This window comes from Euprymna scolopes, chromosome 15 (assembly GCF_053919585.1).
Source record: "Euprymna scolopes isolate OS-2025 chromosome 15, ASM5391958v1, whole genome shotgun sequence".
Taxonomy (NCBI): domain Eukaryota; kingdom Metazoa; phylum Mollusca; class Cephalopoda; order Sepiida; family Sepiolidae; genus Euprymna; species Euprymna scolopes.
Window position 1 is genome coordinate 128,063,874 of NC_136496.1, and position 20,258 is coordinate 128,084,131.

Here is a 20,258-nt window from a genome sequence, read left to right on the forward strand (position 1 = left end):
AGTTTTGATAATTATTGATCTTATGCAATCAGTTTTGATAATTATTGATCTTATGCAATCAGTTTTGATAATTATTGATCTTATGCAATCAGTTTTGATAATTATTGATCTTATACAATCAGTTTTGATAATTATTGATCTTATACAATCAGTTTTGATAATTATTGATCTTATGCAATCAGTTTTGATAATTATTGATCTTATGCAATCAGTTTTGATAATTATTGATCTTATACAATCAGTTTTGATAATTATTGATCTTATGCAATCAGTTTTGATAATTATTGATCTTATGCAATCAGTTTTGATAATTATTGATCTTATGCAATCAGTTTTGATAATTATTGATCTTATGCAATCACTTTTGATAATTATTGATCTTATGCAATCAGTTTTGATAATTATTAATCTTATGCAATCAATTTTGATAATTATTGATCTTATGCAATCAGTTTTGATAATTATTGATCTTATGCAATCAATTTTGATAATTATTGATCTTATGCAATCAGTTTTGATAATTATTGATCTTATGCAATCAGTTTTAATAATTATTGATCTTATGCAATCAGTTTTGATAATTATTGATCTTATGCAATCAATTTTGATAATTATTGATCTTATGCAATCAATTTTGATAATTATTGATCTTATGCAATCAGTTTTGATAATTATTGATCTTATGCAATCAATTTTGATAATTATTGATCTTATGCAATCAGTTTTGATAATTATTGATCTTATGCAATCAGTTTTGATAATTATTGATCTTATGCAATCAGTTTTGATAATTATTGATCTTATGCAATCAGTTTTGATAATTATTGATCTTATGCAATCAGTTTTGATAATTATTGATCTTATGCAATCAGTTTTGATAATTATTGATCTTATGCAATCAGTTTTGATAATTATTGATCTTATGCAATCAGTTTTGATAATTATTGATCTTATGCAATCAATTTTGATAATTATTGATCTTATGCAATCAGTTTTGATAATTATTGATCTTATGCAATCAGTTTTGATAATTATTGATCTTATGCAATCAGTTTTGATAATTATTGATCTTATGCAATCAGTTTTGATAATTATTGATCTTATGCAATCAGTTTTGATAATTATTGATCTTATGCGATCAGTTTTGATAATTATTGATCTTATGCAATCAGTTTTGATAATAATTGATCTTATGCAATCAGTTTTGATAATTATTGATTTTATGCAATCAGTTTTGATAATTATTGATCTTATACAATCAGTTTTGATAATTATTGATCTTATGCAATCAGTTTTGATAATTATTGATCTTATGCGATCAGTTTTGATAATTATTGATCTTATGCAATCAGTTTTGATAATTATTGATCTTATGCAATCAGTTTTGATAATTATTGATCTTATACAATCAGTTTTGATAATTATTGATCTTATGCAATCAATTTTGATAATTATTGATCTTATGCAATCAATTTTGATAATTATTGATCTTATGCAATCAGTTTTGATAATTATTGATCTTATGCAATCAGTTTTGATAATTATTGATCTTATGCAATCAGTTTTGATAATTATTGATCTTATGCGATCAGTTTTGATAATTATTGATCTTATGCGATCAATTTTGATAATTATTGATCTTATGCAATCAGTTTTGATAATTATTGATCTTATGCAATCAGTTTTGATAATTATTGATCTTATGCAATCAATTTTGATAATTATTGATCTTATGCAATCAGTTTTGATAATTATTGATCTTATGCAATCAGTTTTGATAATTATTGATCTTATGCAATCAATTTTGATAATTATTGATCTTATGCAATCAGTTTTGATAATTATTGATCTTATGCAATCAGTTTTGATAATTATTGATCTTATGCAATCAGTTTTGATAATTATTGATCTTATGCAATCAGTTTTGATAATTATTGATCTTATGCAATCAGTTTTGATAATTATTGATCTTATGCAATCAGTTTTGATAATTATTGATCTTATGCGATCAGTTTTGATAATTATTGATCTTATGCAATCAGTTTTGATAATTATTGATCTTATGCAATCAGTTTTGATAATTATTGATCTTATGCAATCAGTTTTGATAATTATTGATCTTATGCAATCAGTTTTGATAATTATTGATCTTATGCAATCAGTTTTGATAATTATTGATCTTATGCAATCAGTTTTGATAATTATTGATCTTATGCAATCAGTTTTGATAATTATTGATCTTATGCAATCAGTTTTGATAATTATTGATCTTATGCAATCAGTTTTGATAATTATTGATCTTATGCAATCAGTTTTGATAATTATTGATCTTATGCAATCAGTTTTGATAATCATTGATCTTATGCAATCAGTTTTGATAATTATTGATCTTATGCAATCAGTTTTGATAATTATTGATCTTATGCAATCAGTTTTGATAATTATTGATCTTATGCGATCAGTTTTGATAATTATTGATCTTATGCAATCAGTTTTGATAATTATTGATCTTATGCAATCAGTTTTGATAATTATTGATCTTATACAATCAGTTTTGATAATTATTGATCTTATACAATCAGTTTTGATAATTATTGATCTTATGCAATCAATTTTGATAATTATTGATCTTATGCAATCAGTTTTGATAATTATTGATCTTATGCGATCAGTTTTGATAATTATTGATCTTATGCAATCAGTTTTGATAATTATTGATCTTATGCAATCAGTTTTGATAATTATTGATCTTATGCAATCAGTTTTGATAATTATTGATCTTATGCAATCAGTTTTGATAATTATTGATCTTATACAATCAGTTTTGATAATTATTGATCTTATGCAATCAGTTTTGATAATTATTGATCTTATGCGATCAGTTTTGATAATTATTGATCTTATGCAATCAGTTTTGATAATTATTGATCTTATGCAATCAGTTTTGATAATTATTGATCTTATACAATCAGTTTTGATAATTATTGATCTTATGCAATCAGTTTTGATAATTATTGATCTTATGCAATCAATTTTGATAATTATTGATCTTATGCAATCAGTTTTGATAATTATTGATCTTATGCAATCAGTTTTGATAATTATTGATCTTATGCGATCAGTTTTGATAATTATTGATCTTATGCAATCAGTTTTGATAATTATTGATCTTATGCAATCAGTTTTGATAATTATTGATCTTATGCGATCAGTTTTGATAATTATTGATCTTATGCGATCAATTTTGATAATTATTGCTCTTATGCAATCAGTTTTGATAATTATTGATCTTATGCAATCAGTTTTGATAATTATTGATCTTATGCAATCAATTTTGATAATTATTGATCTTATGCAATCAGTTTTGATAATTATTGATCTTATGCAATCAGTTTTGATAATTATTGATCTTATGCAATCAGTTTTGATAATTATTGATCTTATGCAATCAGATTTGATAATTATTGATCTTATGCAATCAGTTTTGATAATTATTGATCTTATGCAATCAGTTTTGATAATTATTGATCTTATGCAATCAGTTTTGATAATTATTGATCTTATGCAATCAGTTTTGATAATTATTGATCTTATGCAATCAGTTTTGATAATTATTGATCTTATGCGATCAGTTTTGATAATTATTGATCTTATGCAATCAGTTTTGATAATTATTGATCTTATGCGATCAGTTTTGATAATTATTGATCTTATGTGAAACCTAGGTGAGAGCATAACAGAAACCAAGATGAGGAAATAAAAACATTTCAATTTTTTTTGAGAAACTTTTGTTTGATCAATGCATTAGTTCTTTGATTTTTTAATTAATTTTGATTCTTTGTAATATTTTTAGCAATATTCTTTGCAATATCCTATGAAATATTCCTAACAATATACTTAGCCATATAATTTCCAATATTTTTAAACAATATCCTTAGCAATATTTTAAAAACAGACTTAATAATATTCTTAGCAATATACTTAATAATATTCTTAGCAATATTCTTGGCAATATTTGTAATAAAATATTTATCAATATTCTTAGCCATATTTTCGCAATATTTTTAACAATATTATTAGAAATATTCTTAATTCCTTTTTGTTTTGTTTTTTTGTTTTCCGTTGAATAAGTCTCTATTACTTGCTACACTTGTCGAGTTTGTGTTGAATAAAAGGGAACCTTGACAACCGTGCTTAAATAGCCACAAACTAGAGAACACATTTTAAGAGCTTTCTGCAGTGATTCAAATGTTTTCCTTGGTTCTAAACTTTCCAACTGTTCCACCTGATCCGTACCCAAGAATTTGGAAATCCAATGACGAAGACTACGCAGCGGCCCCAACTGTTTCTTCAGTTTCTGGTTTTCGAGTCTCAGTCTGCGTGATAATCGCTTTTCTTCCTGCAGTTTTTTCTGAAGACGGTCTGCCAAAAGCTGCTTATTGTGGAGCCTTTTCCTGGCGCATGTAGGTTGTTCTTTCTTTTTGATAGGAAGTCGAATGTGTTTTCTGGATTGGAGGTTTTGACTGGACGTTGAATCTATAAAAAGAATTAGAAGCAATAAAAAAATATATTTTAAAGAAAGTTAATATTTTCAAACAGCAAAACATTAATTAAAAGAAAAACAAAACAAAACAAAACAAATCTATATGCTACATAAAAAGTTATGATGTTTTTAGAGTTTGTACACAAATAGAAACATTTGATTTGTTGACAAAAAAGAAATAGGAGGAGTACACATTACTAAGGAAGTAGTTTTTACAATGTTAATAGTCAAGTTCCAATGTCACATTTTGTTTTTAACTGAATGTGTGTTTGACAAATGCAAAAAAAATTACATAAATATTTTTTATAAAATTAGATTAACTTTTTTTTTTTATATAATTCACAAGGAAATAGACATAAAGAGTACTCAGCATTGTTTCAAAGTGAATTATTTTTTGTTTAAAAACACAATTTCCTATGGCTTTTTTTTTCTGCCAATAAAATAAATGCATAACTGGCTCATTATTCCCACGGAAAAACGATAAACACAATACAAATCTCTGAGAGAATAAACTAAGAAGAAGGAGCCCCTGAAACAGCTCGCTTTCTCTCCTGATAACCAACATTAACTGTAAGTCAAAATGGATTATTTCACAAGTGAAAACAACTGATAAACATCATTATATACAAGCCTACAAGGTAAGCTGTTTCTTTCAAAACACAATCTCTTCTGTTGTTCGCTTGCTTTTTGGTGAGTTTCTGCTATTGTTCTGGTAGTAATTTATATCCCATCCATCATAGTTATTCTCTCAAATACTAAATAGCATTAAAAATAGATTGTTTCCTGTTTAGAAGGCATTGTTTATAGGAACTTAAGGGTTTTTAAAAATATAATGCAAATTAAAGAAAAGCCATAGAATGCAATTTTTTAAATTTAAGTTTTCATAATACAAATCCTCTTCAAAATTATGTTATATAAAATGCATGTTATAGTTTGCTTGGAGGAATTTACCATCTGCAGTCAGGTAAATAAATGAATATTTATTTAAACTACTGAATTGTATTTATTTGTCTATTTATTTACAACAACTGAATAATTCCTGCATTGACAAGCTTTCAAACACACCTTTTTAAATTTTAAAGTTATAATATCATACCTTTTTAAAAAATATATCTTTATCTTTTTTATGGTGTATACAATCTGTGTGTGGTTGTCTCAAAATGGAATTAGGATGAAAGCACTAAATGAAATAGAAATAGTGTTTTTGTTTTAAAAGTATTGTTTAAATGTAGTTTCCTGCTTTCCGGCTGACTACAATATGGTTGTCTTCAAGTCTAACATAAATAAGTTCTTGATGAGCCGTTCCATATAAGTTATCAAATTTAACAAATTTTCATTACTAATGATTATTATATTGTCCAATTTCTACTGTACACTCTTTAACCCTTATCCTTGAGTGGCCTCTGGGCCTTGATAATGTGTTGATACCTATGAAAAAAAAAAAAAGAAAAAGTCCAATGTGAACAAGTTCTAATTGAATCGTCCCCCTAAGTAATCCAAGTTACAAAATTCCCACTGTTTACTATTCTAAAATCACAATGACTAATGTATACCTATTAACCCTTATCCTCGAGTGGCCTCTGGGCCTTGATAAGTGGTGACACCCATGTAAAAAAAAAAAAAAAAAAAAAAAAGTAAATTTTAATTATTAATAAACCATACGATGCAATTTCTCTATTTCTGATTCATTTGATGCTACCACATGCAAGTTTTTGACTGAGAAAACTTTCATCCAAATTCCATTTCAACGCTACATGAACATAAAAACAAGAGATGATAAAAAGAGATAATTTTTTACAGTTTATTATTTTTAATAATTCAAATTTCTTTTTCTTTTATTCATAAAGTTTCACATATCTTTGTTTGCAAAAGCAGCAGAAGTTGGGAGGTGAAAATGGCTAAGTCGTAAATGACACGGACTGACAATCAGGGTGTGCTAAGTTCGAATCCAGTTTGTTCTATTGAAATACTTTCACTTAAGGATGTTGGCAACCTTCATGTGGTCCTTCCTGTAAGTATTTGATATCTTTCTAAAGAGAATTCTAACTGGAGAAACGAATGCCAGCAATAATCTTCTGATTCGTACGAAATAAATGAAGGAATATTATTTTTATAAATTTTTGAGATGAGGATTGATCATTACTATTATTTGGATTCTTCAGACTACTGTTCTCATCTTGAGTGTTATTTTTACAACGTTTCATCGATGTAACATCAGACCTTGTTCAGGTGTAACTTGATGAACTATGGAATTTGGATGGAATTTCAAACGGAATCCTTTATTTACTTATGCTGTCGTTCTGTCAGCCATGACAGGATAGAAGTCCTCAGTAATTCGCAACTGTATTTTTCAATCAACTACACTGAGAATTAAACCTTTTACCTTCAGGGAAAAATCACTTTTACAAGTGATTTTTCCCAAATATTCTAATCACTGCACCATGGGTCCTTGCAGACAGTTCTAGTACACTAGTTACAACGAGAAATAAAAGTACTTTAATGGTGAATGCTTTGACGAACTACAAGTCCTTGTACCCCCTCGACGTAAATACCCCCGACAAGCAGCTAAATTCCACCCCTATATAGTAGAGATCCCTAGGTGTAAGAAAGCCTTCTATTCCAATAGTTTCTTCACCAGAATTGCAAGTCTTTGGAACTCCCTTCCTGGATTCTGCTTTCACAACTGTACTGATATGCAGAAGTTCAAGTGTAATGTGAACAGACATCTTTCTACTCATTTCTCTTTATATCCCTGCAACTTATGCCCCCGATAGTAGCCCCCTACTTCAAAGTGGCACTGTGCCTTGTTTAGGGTGAAAATTGAATTAAAAAAAAAAAAGAGGTGTAAGGCTCCCAAAATTCATATCAACAAATTAACCAACTGACAGAGCGAGAGCATGCTACCCCCATGAAGTAAATAAAAGGTTGCGTTCGAAACTCCATCCGAATTTGCACACTCGATAAGTTACATCTGAAGAAAGTCGGATGTTACATTGACTGAAATGTTATTATGACATTCAAAATGTGAATAGTAGTCTGAAGATTCCAAATAATATGAACGAACAATGTTTAGCAACAACGGCTCAACAAGAACTTGTTTACATTGGACTTGAAGATGACCATATTGTAGTCAGCTGGAAAGCAGACCAACAGAACAGTTTTATGAGCGGGTAGTTCTAGCAAAGAAGCTTTGTTCATGAAATTTGTCGTTAGATTTAGGAACAGATAGAGTGGGAAAAATTGTTGACAGTGGTTGTAGTTAGATGAGTGTTTTCTGTGAAAGTTAGGCTGAACTACAGTAACAATTAATTGACAATTCTCTACTATCTAAATAAAATAATACATGCATGCATGTGTGTGGTTCTGTTTTTAAATATTTAACTGATAGACTCTTAAACTACTGGTCACATAATAACATTGAAATTAACAGGAAATAGTAATCATACACCAAGAATGGTTTGAATAACGTGTACAAAAATATGTTGACAAGTTGAAATGCAAACATGTTCATTTCAACTTGCCGACATTTCTATTACTTTTGCGCATGAGCAAATTCATTCATAGTTTGAAATAATTTGATTTTAAATCTTTCTTATCTATTTGTTGATAGTTTTGAGTTCCATAGGCGTTGCAATTCTAGGAAAGAAGGTTTGTTCATTGAATTTGCATTTAGATTTAGGCACAGATAGAGAGTCTGGGAAACTGTTGATGGATGGGTGTTTTTTGTGAAAGTTTGGCAAGGAAGGACTATATATTTAAGCTCAGACATTCACACATTGTAGCTATAACATTCATCAAGCCTATCACTAATAAATAAAATAAAATTAAAAAAAATGGAATGAAATTCGAAAATAATGCAAAAAAAAAAAATGTACATAAAAAACTTTTGAATTAAAAACAATGACTTGTGTGAACAACAACAACGATTCGAATAATAACAATAAACTGGACAAAACAGGAATTCCAAGCAGTAAAAGCAAAATGTTGGTGCTTCTACAGTATTGGGCACAAATGAAAATTTCATTCCAATTAAAAATTTTTTGATATACTTAAGTATCAAGCAAAAATAAGTATCTTCACCTAAAAAATTATTGAATAAAATTTTAATTAAAAATAAAAATCAGTTTTCATATTTTGACATTTATTATTACTTGGTCAAATGACAGAATGACTTATCTCCCCTTGCTTTATGGGATTGTTGCTCTTATCGATAATGAATCAGCAAAATAGGATAAAACCGATTTTTGTTTTTAATTAAATTTCTACTCGATAAGTTTCCATAAATTTTGGTGTAGATAACAGTTTTTTGCCTGATACATTATTATATTAAGGGGTTTCCTGTTAATTTATTTGTAATGGCAGTTTTTATTTGAGCCCTTATCTATATAAGCATCCAAAACTTTATCAGATCTGTGGAATCGAAGTTAGAAACAGAGTCAGTCCTTTTAAAATTTGAAAACTAAGAATCAGAGTTGAGCATTTGAGTTACTAACTTTACTAACTTTACATTTGCACACAACATAAACAACCTATCGTCTGACATTTGCTTATTTCTGTGGAAAGAAACACAAAAAGAAAAGAAAAATAAAACCGCAGGAACTTACAGGAGATCGAGTCTGGTGATGAAGCCAGATGTGAGCTATCTCCATCTGTTGACTTCTCACGTTCTGATTTTTGTTGAAAAAGATTTGGATTTCTCTTTGTCAGCATAGCAACATGACTCCTATTTGGAGATGTGGAGAACTGGCCTCCCGAAGATATCTGATCTGCCAGTGATTTGGGAATGGTGTTACAAGGAACCTCTTTTTGCATGGAAAGATTTGGAGAATTCGTCCACTTCTCCATTGGAATCAATCTTTCAATTCTTTCTTGATGATTCACTTCAGATGAGGTTGATAAAATTGTAAGATCTTCTTTAAGTGCCGTAGGCATTGCCGTCGTTGCTGATAAAGCTGAAGTTGATGTTGCAAGGCTTTTAGAAGGTTGCACATGGTCTATATTTGTTTCAGAATAATCCTGCCTTAAAATGGAATCTGAGGCGGACATTTTAAAATCATAATCGATTTTGATGTTCTGCGATAAATCAGGAGCTGGTTGGCTGCATTGCTCTTGATCCTTGTGGATCATTGGCAGCATAGGTTGCATGGTTGAATGATGATTCTTAAATTGTTTATGGACGGTTGTTTGTGGAATCTCCTGCAATATATTCTGTTCAGGGTTTTCTTGAATGCGAAGAGGCTTAACAGAGATAGTTTTATCAATTGGAGACCATGATGACGTCTCATTCTCGGATGCTGGAGAATCAGCAATATATTCTAGCTTGATTTCACCTGGTTCTAACATAGTCTGGATATTGTCCGCGGATAGATCGGTATCTGGGATATCCCCTGCTCTAGAAGAGGTTGTGGAGGAGATGTTAAATCTTTCTGCGGTTGAGATTGGTATGTTTGGTAAGTGTACAGCATCTACTGCCCGTCCGTGAAATGGCAAAGGCATTTGAGGTCTGTTGTCTTCAAATCTTTTATGGTAGTTGTACTGAACTTGACTCGAAGAAGGTAAGAAATAAGGATGATCCGTTAAACAGGAAGTTACCGGTAAAGAACTTGTCATCGCGTTTTCTTTTGGGTTTCTTTGGTTCATGTTAGAAGCACACACAGATGGATCATAGTTACCAACTATTTTTTTTCGCCGACGGGAGCAGTATTTGCCGAAAGAAGAGATACCTGACATTTCTTCTGGGCTAGGGCTGACATTGAACAAGGTAGGTATTGCTCCTGGCTTGAAACGTCTGTGACTTCCATCGGATGTGTTGTACTCAAACTGATCTTCGTCAAAATGAACCTGGAAAGAAACATTGTTGCATTATTACACGATTATATACAAATACAGTTGTGTCCATATCATTGTAAATTATGGCATAGATTTTAGTGATGGGCCAATATTTGTCTCGATTCCAATACAATTACCGATTCTGTTCTAGATTCTTGATTCTCATACAATTATCAAATCGGATTCTTTTTTTAAATCTCTAAATATTTAGCTATAAAGTTATTGGTTTTAATTTTCTGATTATCTTAAGAACCCATATAATGTGTTTTTATATTTTCACAAAAAAATCCACAAAACAAAAAATTAGGCACAAGGCCACTCAAAAATTAGGGAAGGGGGATCTATGGTCATTCTCATCACTGTACCTTTGGTTGGTCTATGTTAAATCTAGTTAGAGTTCTCATTCACTATAATAATACAAACACACGAGAGGTTGTCCTACTAAAGATTCCCAAATCAAATGTTTTTTTTTGTTTTATAAATAAAATATGTAGATATATTATTGTAATTTTTTTATAAATAAAATATGTATACGTATTATTGTATTATATGTAGAAATAAAATATTTTGATCCATAGATTTTAGTCTTACTGGTCATTTAAAATAAATGTTTTTTATCATTTTATCATTGATACCAGCAATGGAAAATTAAGTTTTAAACAAAAACAAACTAAAAACGGCTAAAAGAATCGTTTTTGGCATCGGAAAATTGGCATAAATTTTTCCGATTCTGATATTCTAAAAAAAATTGATTTTCTTGATTCCTGGTTCTGATTGATTGCTGCAACACCAATAATTTTTATTGCTTACCAAATTATCTTCATCATCAAAGTGAATTCAAAAAACAATTACTTTGTTTAACATTTTTTCATACTAATGATTCACTACTGAGATCAGAAGCCACTTGAGGATAAAAGTCAGTGAAATTTTCAATTCGATGATGAAATTTACTATGTAAAGATTAGAATTATGATTAATTCACAAGACAACATGACAGATATTTGTTGACATTAGACTTGAAAACGACCATGTTGTAGGGAAACATTTCACCAGTAACATATTCCACAGATAGAAAATCCTTGGAAAGAAACTTTGTTCATGGAATTTCTATTTGATTTTAAGTACATAGAGGAAGTCCTTTGCAATAGTAGTAGGAAGACATGTTTTTACTGAGAAGGTTTTTAAGGGGAAAAAAATCAGAGTTTGATATTCCACTTTTAACCAATAATAGCAAAAGAAATATTAATTTCTAAATGTTTGCACATAATTTAAAAACCCAAACAAAACATTTTTCTCTTTCCTGTTTTCTTGCAGTGATAATACACAACACATTCTGGTTGGTTGGCAAGTGCTTGTCTGAGCTCCAATCTATAGCTCCCCTGGCCTAACTTTCACAAAAAACACACATCTAGCTGAAACCACTATCAATAATTTCCCCCACTCTTTATCTGTGACTAAACTTAAACATAGATTCTATGAGCAAAGCTTCTTTCTTAGAACTGCACTAAGTGTGTCAGAAACTGACCTCACGAATGCGTGAAAAAATATTGACTAATTTCACCCCGTCTTTCCAAGCTTATAACTACTCGAAAAATGTAATTCAAACCCTAATTTTCTTTTCAATTAAAGGAGCAAGGACCAAGGTTTCATTTAAAAAAAAAAAACAATGTGGGTTGTAAAAAAAAAAGGTTTTAAACTTCGGACTTTACAGGTAAATTTCTAAAAAAACACTTCTTTTTTTGTTTTAAATTTGAATATATTATTTATTGATCTTTTATCTTCAATTTGTGATATATAAAACTTTAGTGAGTAAATTAATTATTTACTTTTTAATAGACATTTCAAAATGGGGGGAGCGTGAATTAAAAAAAAAAAACGTTTGTATAAAATATTATATTCGGTTTATTGGAAAGAGCATAAAAGTTCACATTGACCCTGAAAATATCGTAAAAAAATTGAATCAATAGAAAAATTTTGATAGATTTTTAAAGTTTAAAAATTGAAAAATACTTAACTCGTAAAATTCAATTGATTTCATTACGTAAAAAAATGTTTTTTAAAAACTAATATTTCTATTACTTTTTATACAACTTTAATAGTTTATTTTGGAAGTATAATCCATAAAGAAAATAAACAACTCACATTTAAAAGACAAATTACGAGTTTTTTTTATATTTTATTCGCAGTTTCGTGTTAGGGGTGTTAAAAATTCCCCCAAATTCTGATACACCTAGAACTGCACGCCTGTGGAACTCTGTTCCATTTTCCTGCTTTCCAGCTGATTACAATATAATCGTCTTCAAGTCCAATGTAATCGAATTTACCAAATTTCCACGATTAACGATTACTATGATATTGTCCCATTGATCACCAGCTGACATTTACAAACATAACTCTGGTCTGAAAATGCCCTCTGGTGGTGAATCAGTGTAATTGTATTGAGAAAGGGAGATAATGCGACAACATATTTTTAATTAGAATTGGAATGTAATTTCATAATGGACTTTCTCTTTTTTTTTTTTTTTTTTTTTACAAAGGAGTCGCCACTTATCAAGGCCAGGAGGTCACTCAATGATGACTGTACACTCATGATTGAGTGACCTCCTTGAGGTTGCAGCGAAGAGAAAAAGGCATCCCCTGAACTCTGTTAAGGCAGAATAAGATGCTTTTAGCAACTCCTGCCCAGATGTGGCAACAGCACTCCATTTTAGGATGTACTTGGCTCTTATGTAGATAGAGGATTGCATTGGCAGCGAGATATCTACTGGAGCGGTAGAATGATCCAACCATTTTTCCAGCGACTTTCGCAACGGACTTAATGTATGTGTTCCATTTCAGATCAATTTCATTGTAGAGCACCTGAAACGTCGAAATGACAACTCAATAAAATATAGTTGCTATCTTTACAAACAAATTCAAGGAAATAACTCCAGTTCACGATTTTCTAATTAAAATACACGGAACCATTTTTATTTAAAAACAAAATTATTTTACCATTTTTATGCTTGAATACTGCGCTCTATAATAGACATGAGGTGAAAATAATAAACACATATATGGAGAAAGCGTAGAGGAAGATGTCCAGTCTGTAGATGAATGGGGACATAAAATGGATGCTAACATTCAAAGCTACCAAGACTAAACTTGTTTCCTTTAACAAGAAACCTTCTCAACCACTGATTGCAATGGGTTTTTTTTTTTTTTACACGGTGGTCACCGCTTATCAAGGCCCAGAAGCCACTCAGGGATAAGGGTTAAAGTACTTTGTACAAACTCCTTGGTTTAATATTCACAGGGAACATGAATTGGAACAGATATATTGAGAGTATTGCCAAGGCTGCTGCAAAGAAGGTGGGCTCTCTTTCTACTCTGCTAGAAAGTTACTTACGTCTGAAAGTATCCTGTACCTCTGTAAGGCCACTATTCGCCCACGTATGGAATGGAGTATTGTCGGTGCATTTGCTACAAGTCTTTCACTGTTAGACAGGGTTCAAAAGAGCATCGCCAACCTAATAGGTCCCGCACTGTCAGCTAGGCTTCAACCTCTGTCCCATCGACAAAATGTTGCATCCCTCTGCCTATTTTACAAGTACTTTAATGGTGGATGTTCCAATGAACTCAAGCCCTTGTACCCACTCAACATAAATACCCCTGACGAACCTGACAAGCAGCAAAATCCCACCCCTACACTAGAGAGATCTCTAGATGCCAGAAAGCCTTCTGCTCTAATAGTTTTTCCCTTCAGCCTGTTAAACTTTAGAATTCTATTCCAGATTCCTACTTCCACAATTATACTGACATGCAGAAGTGCAATGTGAACAGACATTTTGCTGCTCAACTCTCTACAGAGTACGCCTACAAATTATGTCCCAGATAATAGCTCCCTCCATCAAAGTGGCACTGTGCCTTGTTTGAGGTGAAAATACAATAATAAAAAAAAATAAAAAGTTCCCCCACCCCAAAGAGTTCCCTGCCCTTTAACTAAAAAATTAGAGACATAAGTTATCATCGCTGATAAAGACGGCGACTATATATTTCGAGTAAGTTTTGATTTTTTTTTTTTTTTTTTTTTTTTACAAAGGAGACACCACTTATCAAGGTCCGGAGGCCACTCGAGGATAAGGGTTATTGAGTGTACAGTAGTCTATGGGATAATTTCTTAATAATCGTTAGTAGTAGAAATTTTGTGAATTGGATTATTTAATGGGACTGTTCATCAAGAATTTGTTTATGTTGGACTTGAAGACAATCAATTTGTAGTCAGCTGAGAAACAGTAATGGAAGAGAGTTCCACGGGCGTGCAGTTCTGAGAAAGAAACTTTGTTCATGGAATCTATGTTTCAGCTTAGGCACAGATAAAGAGTGGGGAAAATTATTAACAGTGGTTTCAGCTAGACGGGTGTTTTTCGTGAAAGATTGGTGAGAGGGGGGGACCAGAGATTGGAGTTCAGATGAGCACTTGCCATGGAAATAACAATAAAACAAAGACAGACTCGCAATGTCTCTTCTGTGGAAGAGAGGTTGCAGGGAAGAGAAAAGGGCATCCCCCTCTAAGCTACGAAGTCTATTTTGAACTCTGTCAAGGCAGGATAAGCTGCTTCTAGCAGCTTCTGCCCAGATATGGCAATAGTACTCCATCCTTGGACGTACTTGGCTCTTATATAGATAGAGAATTGCATCAGTAGTGAGATATCTTCTGGAGCGGTAGAAGGATCCCACCATCTTTCCAGCGACCTTGGCAACGGATTTGATGTATGTGTTCCATTTCAGATCAGGAGTAAAGGTCAAGCCCAGAAGCTTGTCAAAACATGGAGACTCCCCAAGACGAGAGCCATTCATTTCAATTGATGACAGATGGGGATCAGAGCGTTGATGATGTAAAGATAGAAGCTTGGTTTTAGATGCATTAAAAGTAACCAGCCACTTTTTTTCCCCATTGTAGTACGTGCTCAAGATCAGAGGAGAGAGAATCAGAGAAAACTTGGTCATTTATTGCCTTTAATGTGTTGCCATAGATAGTAGTGTCATCAGCATAAATGTCTACGAATGATGTAAGGATGTGTTTTGGGAGATCATTAATGTAGAAGAAAGTTGGGCCCAGGATGGACCCCTGAGGGACCATTAATACTGCATTTAATATTGCATGGAATTCAGCATTAATATTGAGAGTATCCGGTTTCTGTCCATCAACCACTACTCTTATGAACCTATCTGAGAGAAATAACTTAATAATTTAGAAGAGATTGCCAGCTATACCGTAGCTTGAAATCTTGTGAAGTAGGCCTTTATGCCATACCCTATCAAAGGCTTTTGATATGTCAAGAGCAATTGTCCTAGAAAGGAAGCCTTTGTAAAGAGATTCACTAATCCTATGAGATATAACCGTTAGCACATCTGCTGTAGATTTAGCAGAACGGAAACCATATTGCACATCACTAAGAAGTTTATTTCTGCTGAAGTGGTCGACTACTTCTTTATTTAACATGGATTCCAGCAACTACTCATAACGCACAGGAGACTTACTGGTCTGTACTGAGAGGGAGATGACTTTTCACCTGAATTCTTAAATGCAGGACATACTGATGAGGTTTTCCAAGGTGTTGGGAAGCAATTCTCCTTAAGACAAAACTTAAACAGCTTTGTAAGTATGGGGGCAAGTTCTGGTTGAAGCTTTTTCAACACTATAATTGGAATGCCATCAGGGCCAGTTGCTTTACTGGAATCAAGGTTCTTGATTAGCTTGGCAACCTCATGCACAGATATTTGTATGTTGCATAGCGTGTTGTCTGTTATAGGAGGAAATATGGGGGGGGGGGTGATGGCCTTTGTCGCATAGGGTAGAATAACTTGCAAATTCTTGGCAAAGAGTTTGGCTTTGTCTGATGCTGACGTGATTTCCTCAGGTCCGTTGGGATGGAGCACACTTCTGTTCAGGACCCTGGTTGCTATTTGCCAAAACTTGGTGGGAACCAAGCCACTGCTCAGCTATTTTGGATTTAACAGACAGAGCATACAACTCTCTTGCATTTTTCATTACTCTTTAGGCGTTTCACATGTCCGATGGAACTCGTTTAAAAATAATTGGGAGTAATGTTGAAAGTTCACTTTAAATAATTTGGGTGACTAAAATTGGATTTTGCCAAAAGATAAAAAATCCTTTTTTCTAAATGTAGGGAGATTTCAAGGTTTTATGATGAGTTATGGAGACAAAAAGTTATGGAGACAAAAATCGGATTAAAATCAACTTCTGTTCATCTTCAGTTACACTTTCCGTCAGCTGATTTGATATATATGAATGCCCTGGAAAAGTCACTTCTGATTAATGTTTACCCATTTCAAAATATGCAAACGAACTTGAATGTTTTTCAGAATAACAATACTTTAGTACTTGTAAGCATTAATTAAAAGTGACTTTTCCAGGGCATTCATATATATCAAATCAGTTGATGAAGAGTGTAAACTAAGACGGATGGAACTTGATTGTAACCGGAACATTTTGGTATTTATGCAAAATACGGATAGTGTTTTTTTTTTAAATATTATTTTTAAGTTAAATTCAATTTTTATGGTATCTTTGGTTTATTAAATTGTTAGATGAAAGTACAGAATACGTTTTACGCCCCTATGTTACGAATAGGTTTCTAAATAATAATGGTTATATTTCAGCACATTGCATAATGACCGATATTTGGTGCTTGTTAAGATATAGTCGACAAATCGAATTTTTAAATACGTCGTTTTAGCAAAAACAATATTAAGTACGTAATTGTCGTATCGAAAATAGTAATCTATCCAAAAATTACGAAAATTCATCGAGTAGAACAGCTGCTATTGTGTTTTTAGTAAAAAAAAAAAAAAAAAAAAGGTACTTGTACAGTTTAATCAAGACATTAAAAAATGAAAATATCGAAAAACGTTTACATTGTACATATCCGTTATGGAATGAAGTTCTCTGTGAAAATTTTCACTTAATTTCATCAAGTAGTTTTTGTTTTATAGCGAAAAAAAAAACAATTTGTTATGATACCGAACAAAAGGTTCGATTTTTAGGAAGAAAAGCTAGTATTAAAGATGGGGAGGGAATGTCGGCGCTTTAAACTGAGTTATCGCCCCGTGGCGTTTCTAAAATCCAAACAAAAATTTAAAAAATTCCATGATATCTGCCTTCAATGTGCTGTCATAAAAACATGTTTTTCCCACTGTAAAAAAAAAAAAAAAAAAAAAAATAAAACTACTCGATCAAATTAAGTGAAAATTTTTTTCGGAGATCTTCAGTTCAAAACGGATACGTACAATATAACTTTTTTTTTTTTTTTTTTCGATATTTTCATTTTTTTAATGTCTTGATTAAACTGTACAAGTGCCAAAATTTATAACTACAAAGTCTATCGCTCGACAACAAATATTACAATCATGAACAAGTAATCTAAAATATTCCTTTCAGAGTTATGTCCCTTGCGTTTAGATTCCCACTGCCTACTTATAACGTCTAAGAAAAATGCGATTTTACCCAATTTTCCGTAAAAATTACATTTAACTAGATACAACTTTCTGCTCGATGAGTTTTCGTAATTTTTGGATATATTACTATTTTCGACATGACAATTAAGTATGTAATATTGTTTTTTGTTTAAAACATTTTTAAAAAATCGATCTGTCGACATGTATAACAAGCACTCAAGCACAAGCACTGCTTGGCTTGAGTCAAGCAAGCACTCAAGCAGTACTAGTGCTTAAGTTAAGGTGTCGACTGTTAAGCACTGCTTAGTGCTTAGTCGACACCTTTTTTTAATCGACTTTTTATCATGGTGAGCTTATGGAGAAGAAACAGTAAACACTAACAATAACCGATAAACGGAAAAAAATTCTTTATTTTTACAAGAGAAAACTCGTTTGATTTATATATTTTATTCTGAAAACAAAATGTCGACAAAACAAAATTAGGCACAAGGCCATTTGATCTCTTTTCGTCGTTGTAAACATTAAACTGACGGCCACATGTCATAAAGATCGAGTACATCGCAGTTGTCTACCCTTGTTTTCTTTTTAATTTTCATGTTGATTCATAGAGGGCGCTGCTATAAATAATTAAAAGCAAAAACTAGAAATAAAAATTTTAATTACCTCGCAAACTCGACAGTTCCGAAAGTTCGCCGGAGGATTCCAATTCCAGTCGGCCCGCCTAACGTTATTGATCCAAATCTGACGAATCGCTGGGTCAGCTGGAAAACGCTTCATTTTATAGCCACCCTTGGCTGCTCGGTTCGAGCAGTTTGGTGCCGAACAGCCCACCATTTTTACGATCTTCTTGGCTCCTGATAGCCAAAACAAACAATAAATGAAACTTTTTTAATTCTATATTTTTATATATATAATTTATCTTCCCTCTCTTCTTCTTCGTGATTCCTTTGAGTACATTATCCTAAAAATAATCATTTTAAGTCTAATTTAAAACATAACAATTAATTTCTGACAAAGAAAGATGGCTCCAGCTGGTGCCAACTGTGCCAAGGTAGATAACTCCATGGTGACCGGAAGGTGGCAGTAGTGTTGTGTTGCCTAGAAACGCATATAAACATACTTTTGACTTATATATAAACAAAATCACACGTGTTATTCAAGTTGCTATTGAGTTATTTTCTTTTTTGTGCCTGAAAAAAAAAAAAACAACAACAAATACTTATACATATACAAGGGATTCCTTTACATATCAATTAAGAATATTATCCTTGTAAAGTAAGTTTTATTTTTATTTGACTTATAATTTTGCTTAAAAATGTTGAAGCAATCTTAAAATTTTTGGTTTGTTTTGCTACAATGTGCTTACGCTACACTAGAAAGAAAGCTTCTTTCATTTTTATTAAGTAATTTTATTTGGTACTTATGCATTATTTGACCCGGATTTTTGTGACGAGAATCGACGGAAAAAGCCAAGTGTTGATTGCGAACGCGATCGGCAGCCGTTGAAAACCGAAAAAAAAAAAAAAAAAAAATGCGAATTATTTTGTTAAAGATTTTATTTTTATTTTTTACAGTGTTTATGTCATTTTTTAGAGGGAGGATGGATGGATTTTTACTTATGTTTTAAATAATTCAGTCGAAGAGTTTTATTAGCCAATAAAAAATAGAACTTTTGCAATGGGAGCAGCAGACGAGACGACTTTCGAGTTTCTAAATAAATTAGACGAAGAAGAAAATATTCACTGAAAAGAAAATGGCAAATACTCCATCATTTTACAAAAAGAAAAAATATAAATAAATTTCATCATTTCTTTGATATGCAAACATAAAAACTATCAAAAAAAATAAAAACATAAAAACTACAAAAAGTTTTTTTCATTTTTTAATAACTATTCTTGAAAAACACTTTGTTAAAAAATAAACATTAAAAAAAAATGAAAAAATTAGATATTGAAACTTTTCATGCAAAAAAAATTGTATTAAAAATAACAAACAGTAAATTAGTTTTACTTAAGCTTACACACACACACACACACACACACACACACACACACACACAAAGTCATTTATTAAAATTGGGTTACACTTTAAATCACGGGACAAGATCAAAGTGTAGTATCTTTCTCCAGATGCTGCAAGCTATGACTAGCAAAGACCAGATGTGGGGGCAACCCCACATGCCTGACCTTTAACCAGCTCCCATTTCCCACCTCTCGGGAGCTGGTCCCCTTTTCCCTTCCCCCTCCCTTCACTCCTCACATTAAAAATTGGCCTTGTGCCTAATTTGCTCGGTGGGGGAGCAAATAAATACCATCTGTTCTCCAGATGCTGCACTTCTATTTCTTGTTCTCTTTCGGTGGAGGAGAAATCCTTCACGACTGAGACAATTTTTATTTTTGTATCTTTTCTCCACGTTAAAAAACGA

General features: G+C 31.6%; 2 protein-coding genes across 4 annotated transcripts in view; one reads left to right on the forward strand and one right to left on the reverse strand.

Moving 5' to 3' along the window:
• Positions 1-4,007: 4,007 nt before the first annotated feature.
• Positions 4,008-18,667, reverse strand: LOC145294129 (uncharacterized). Its single transcript, XM_080141236.1, has 3 exons — positions 18,497-18,667; positions 9,148-10,384; positions 4,008-4,536 (listed from the first exon to the last, which is right to left on the reverse strand). The coding sequence occupies exons 1-3, from the start codon at positions 18,665-18,667 to the stop codon at positions 4,145-4,147; spliced, it is 1,800 nt and encodes a 599-aa protein (XP_079997362.1). The 3' UTR covers positions 4,008-4,144.
• The window catches only part of LOC145294128 (cilia- and flagella-associated protein 70-like), a 147,667-nt gene continuing 145,371 nt past the window's right edge, over positions 17,963-20,258 (forward strand). For 2 of the 3 annotated variants that reach the window (XM_080141233.1, XM_080141235.1), the window contains exon 1: positions 18,782-19,108. The gene's annotated coding sequence lies outside the window, so the exon portion shown is untranslated. Of the gene's footprint in view, positions 17,982-18,781; positions 19,109-20,258 lie in introns of those variants that run through there. The other variant, XM_080141234.1, reaches the window with a different exon arrangement.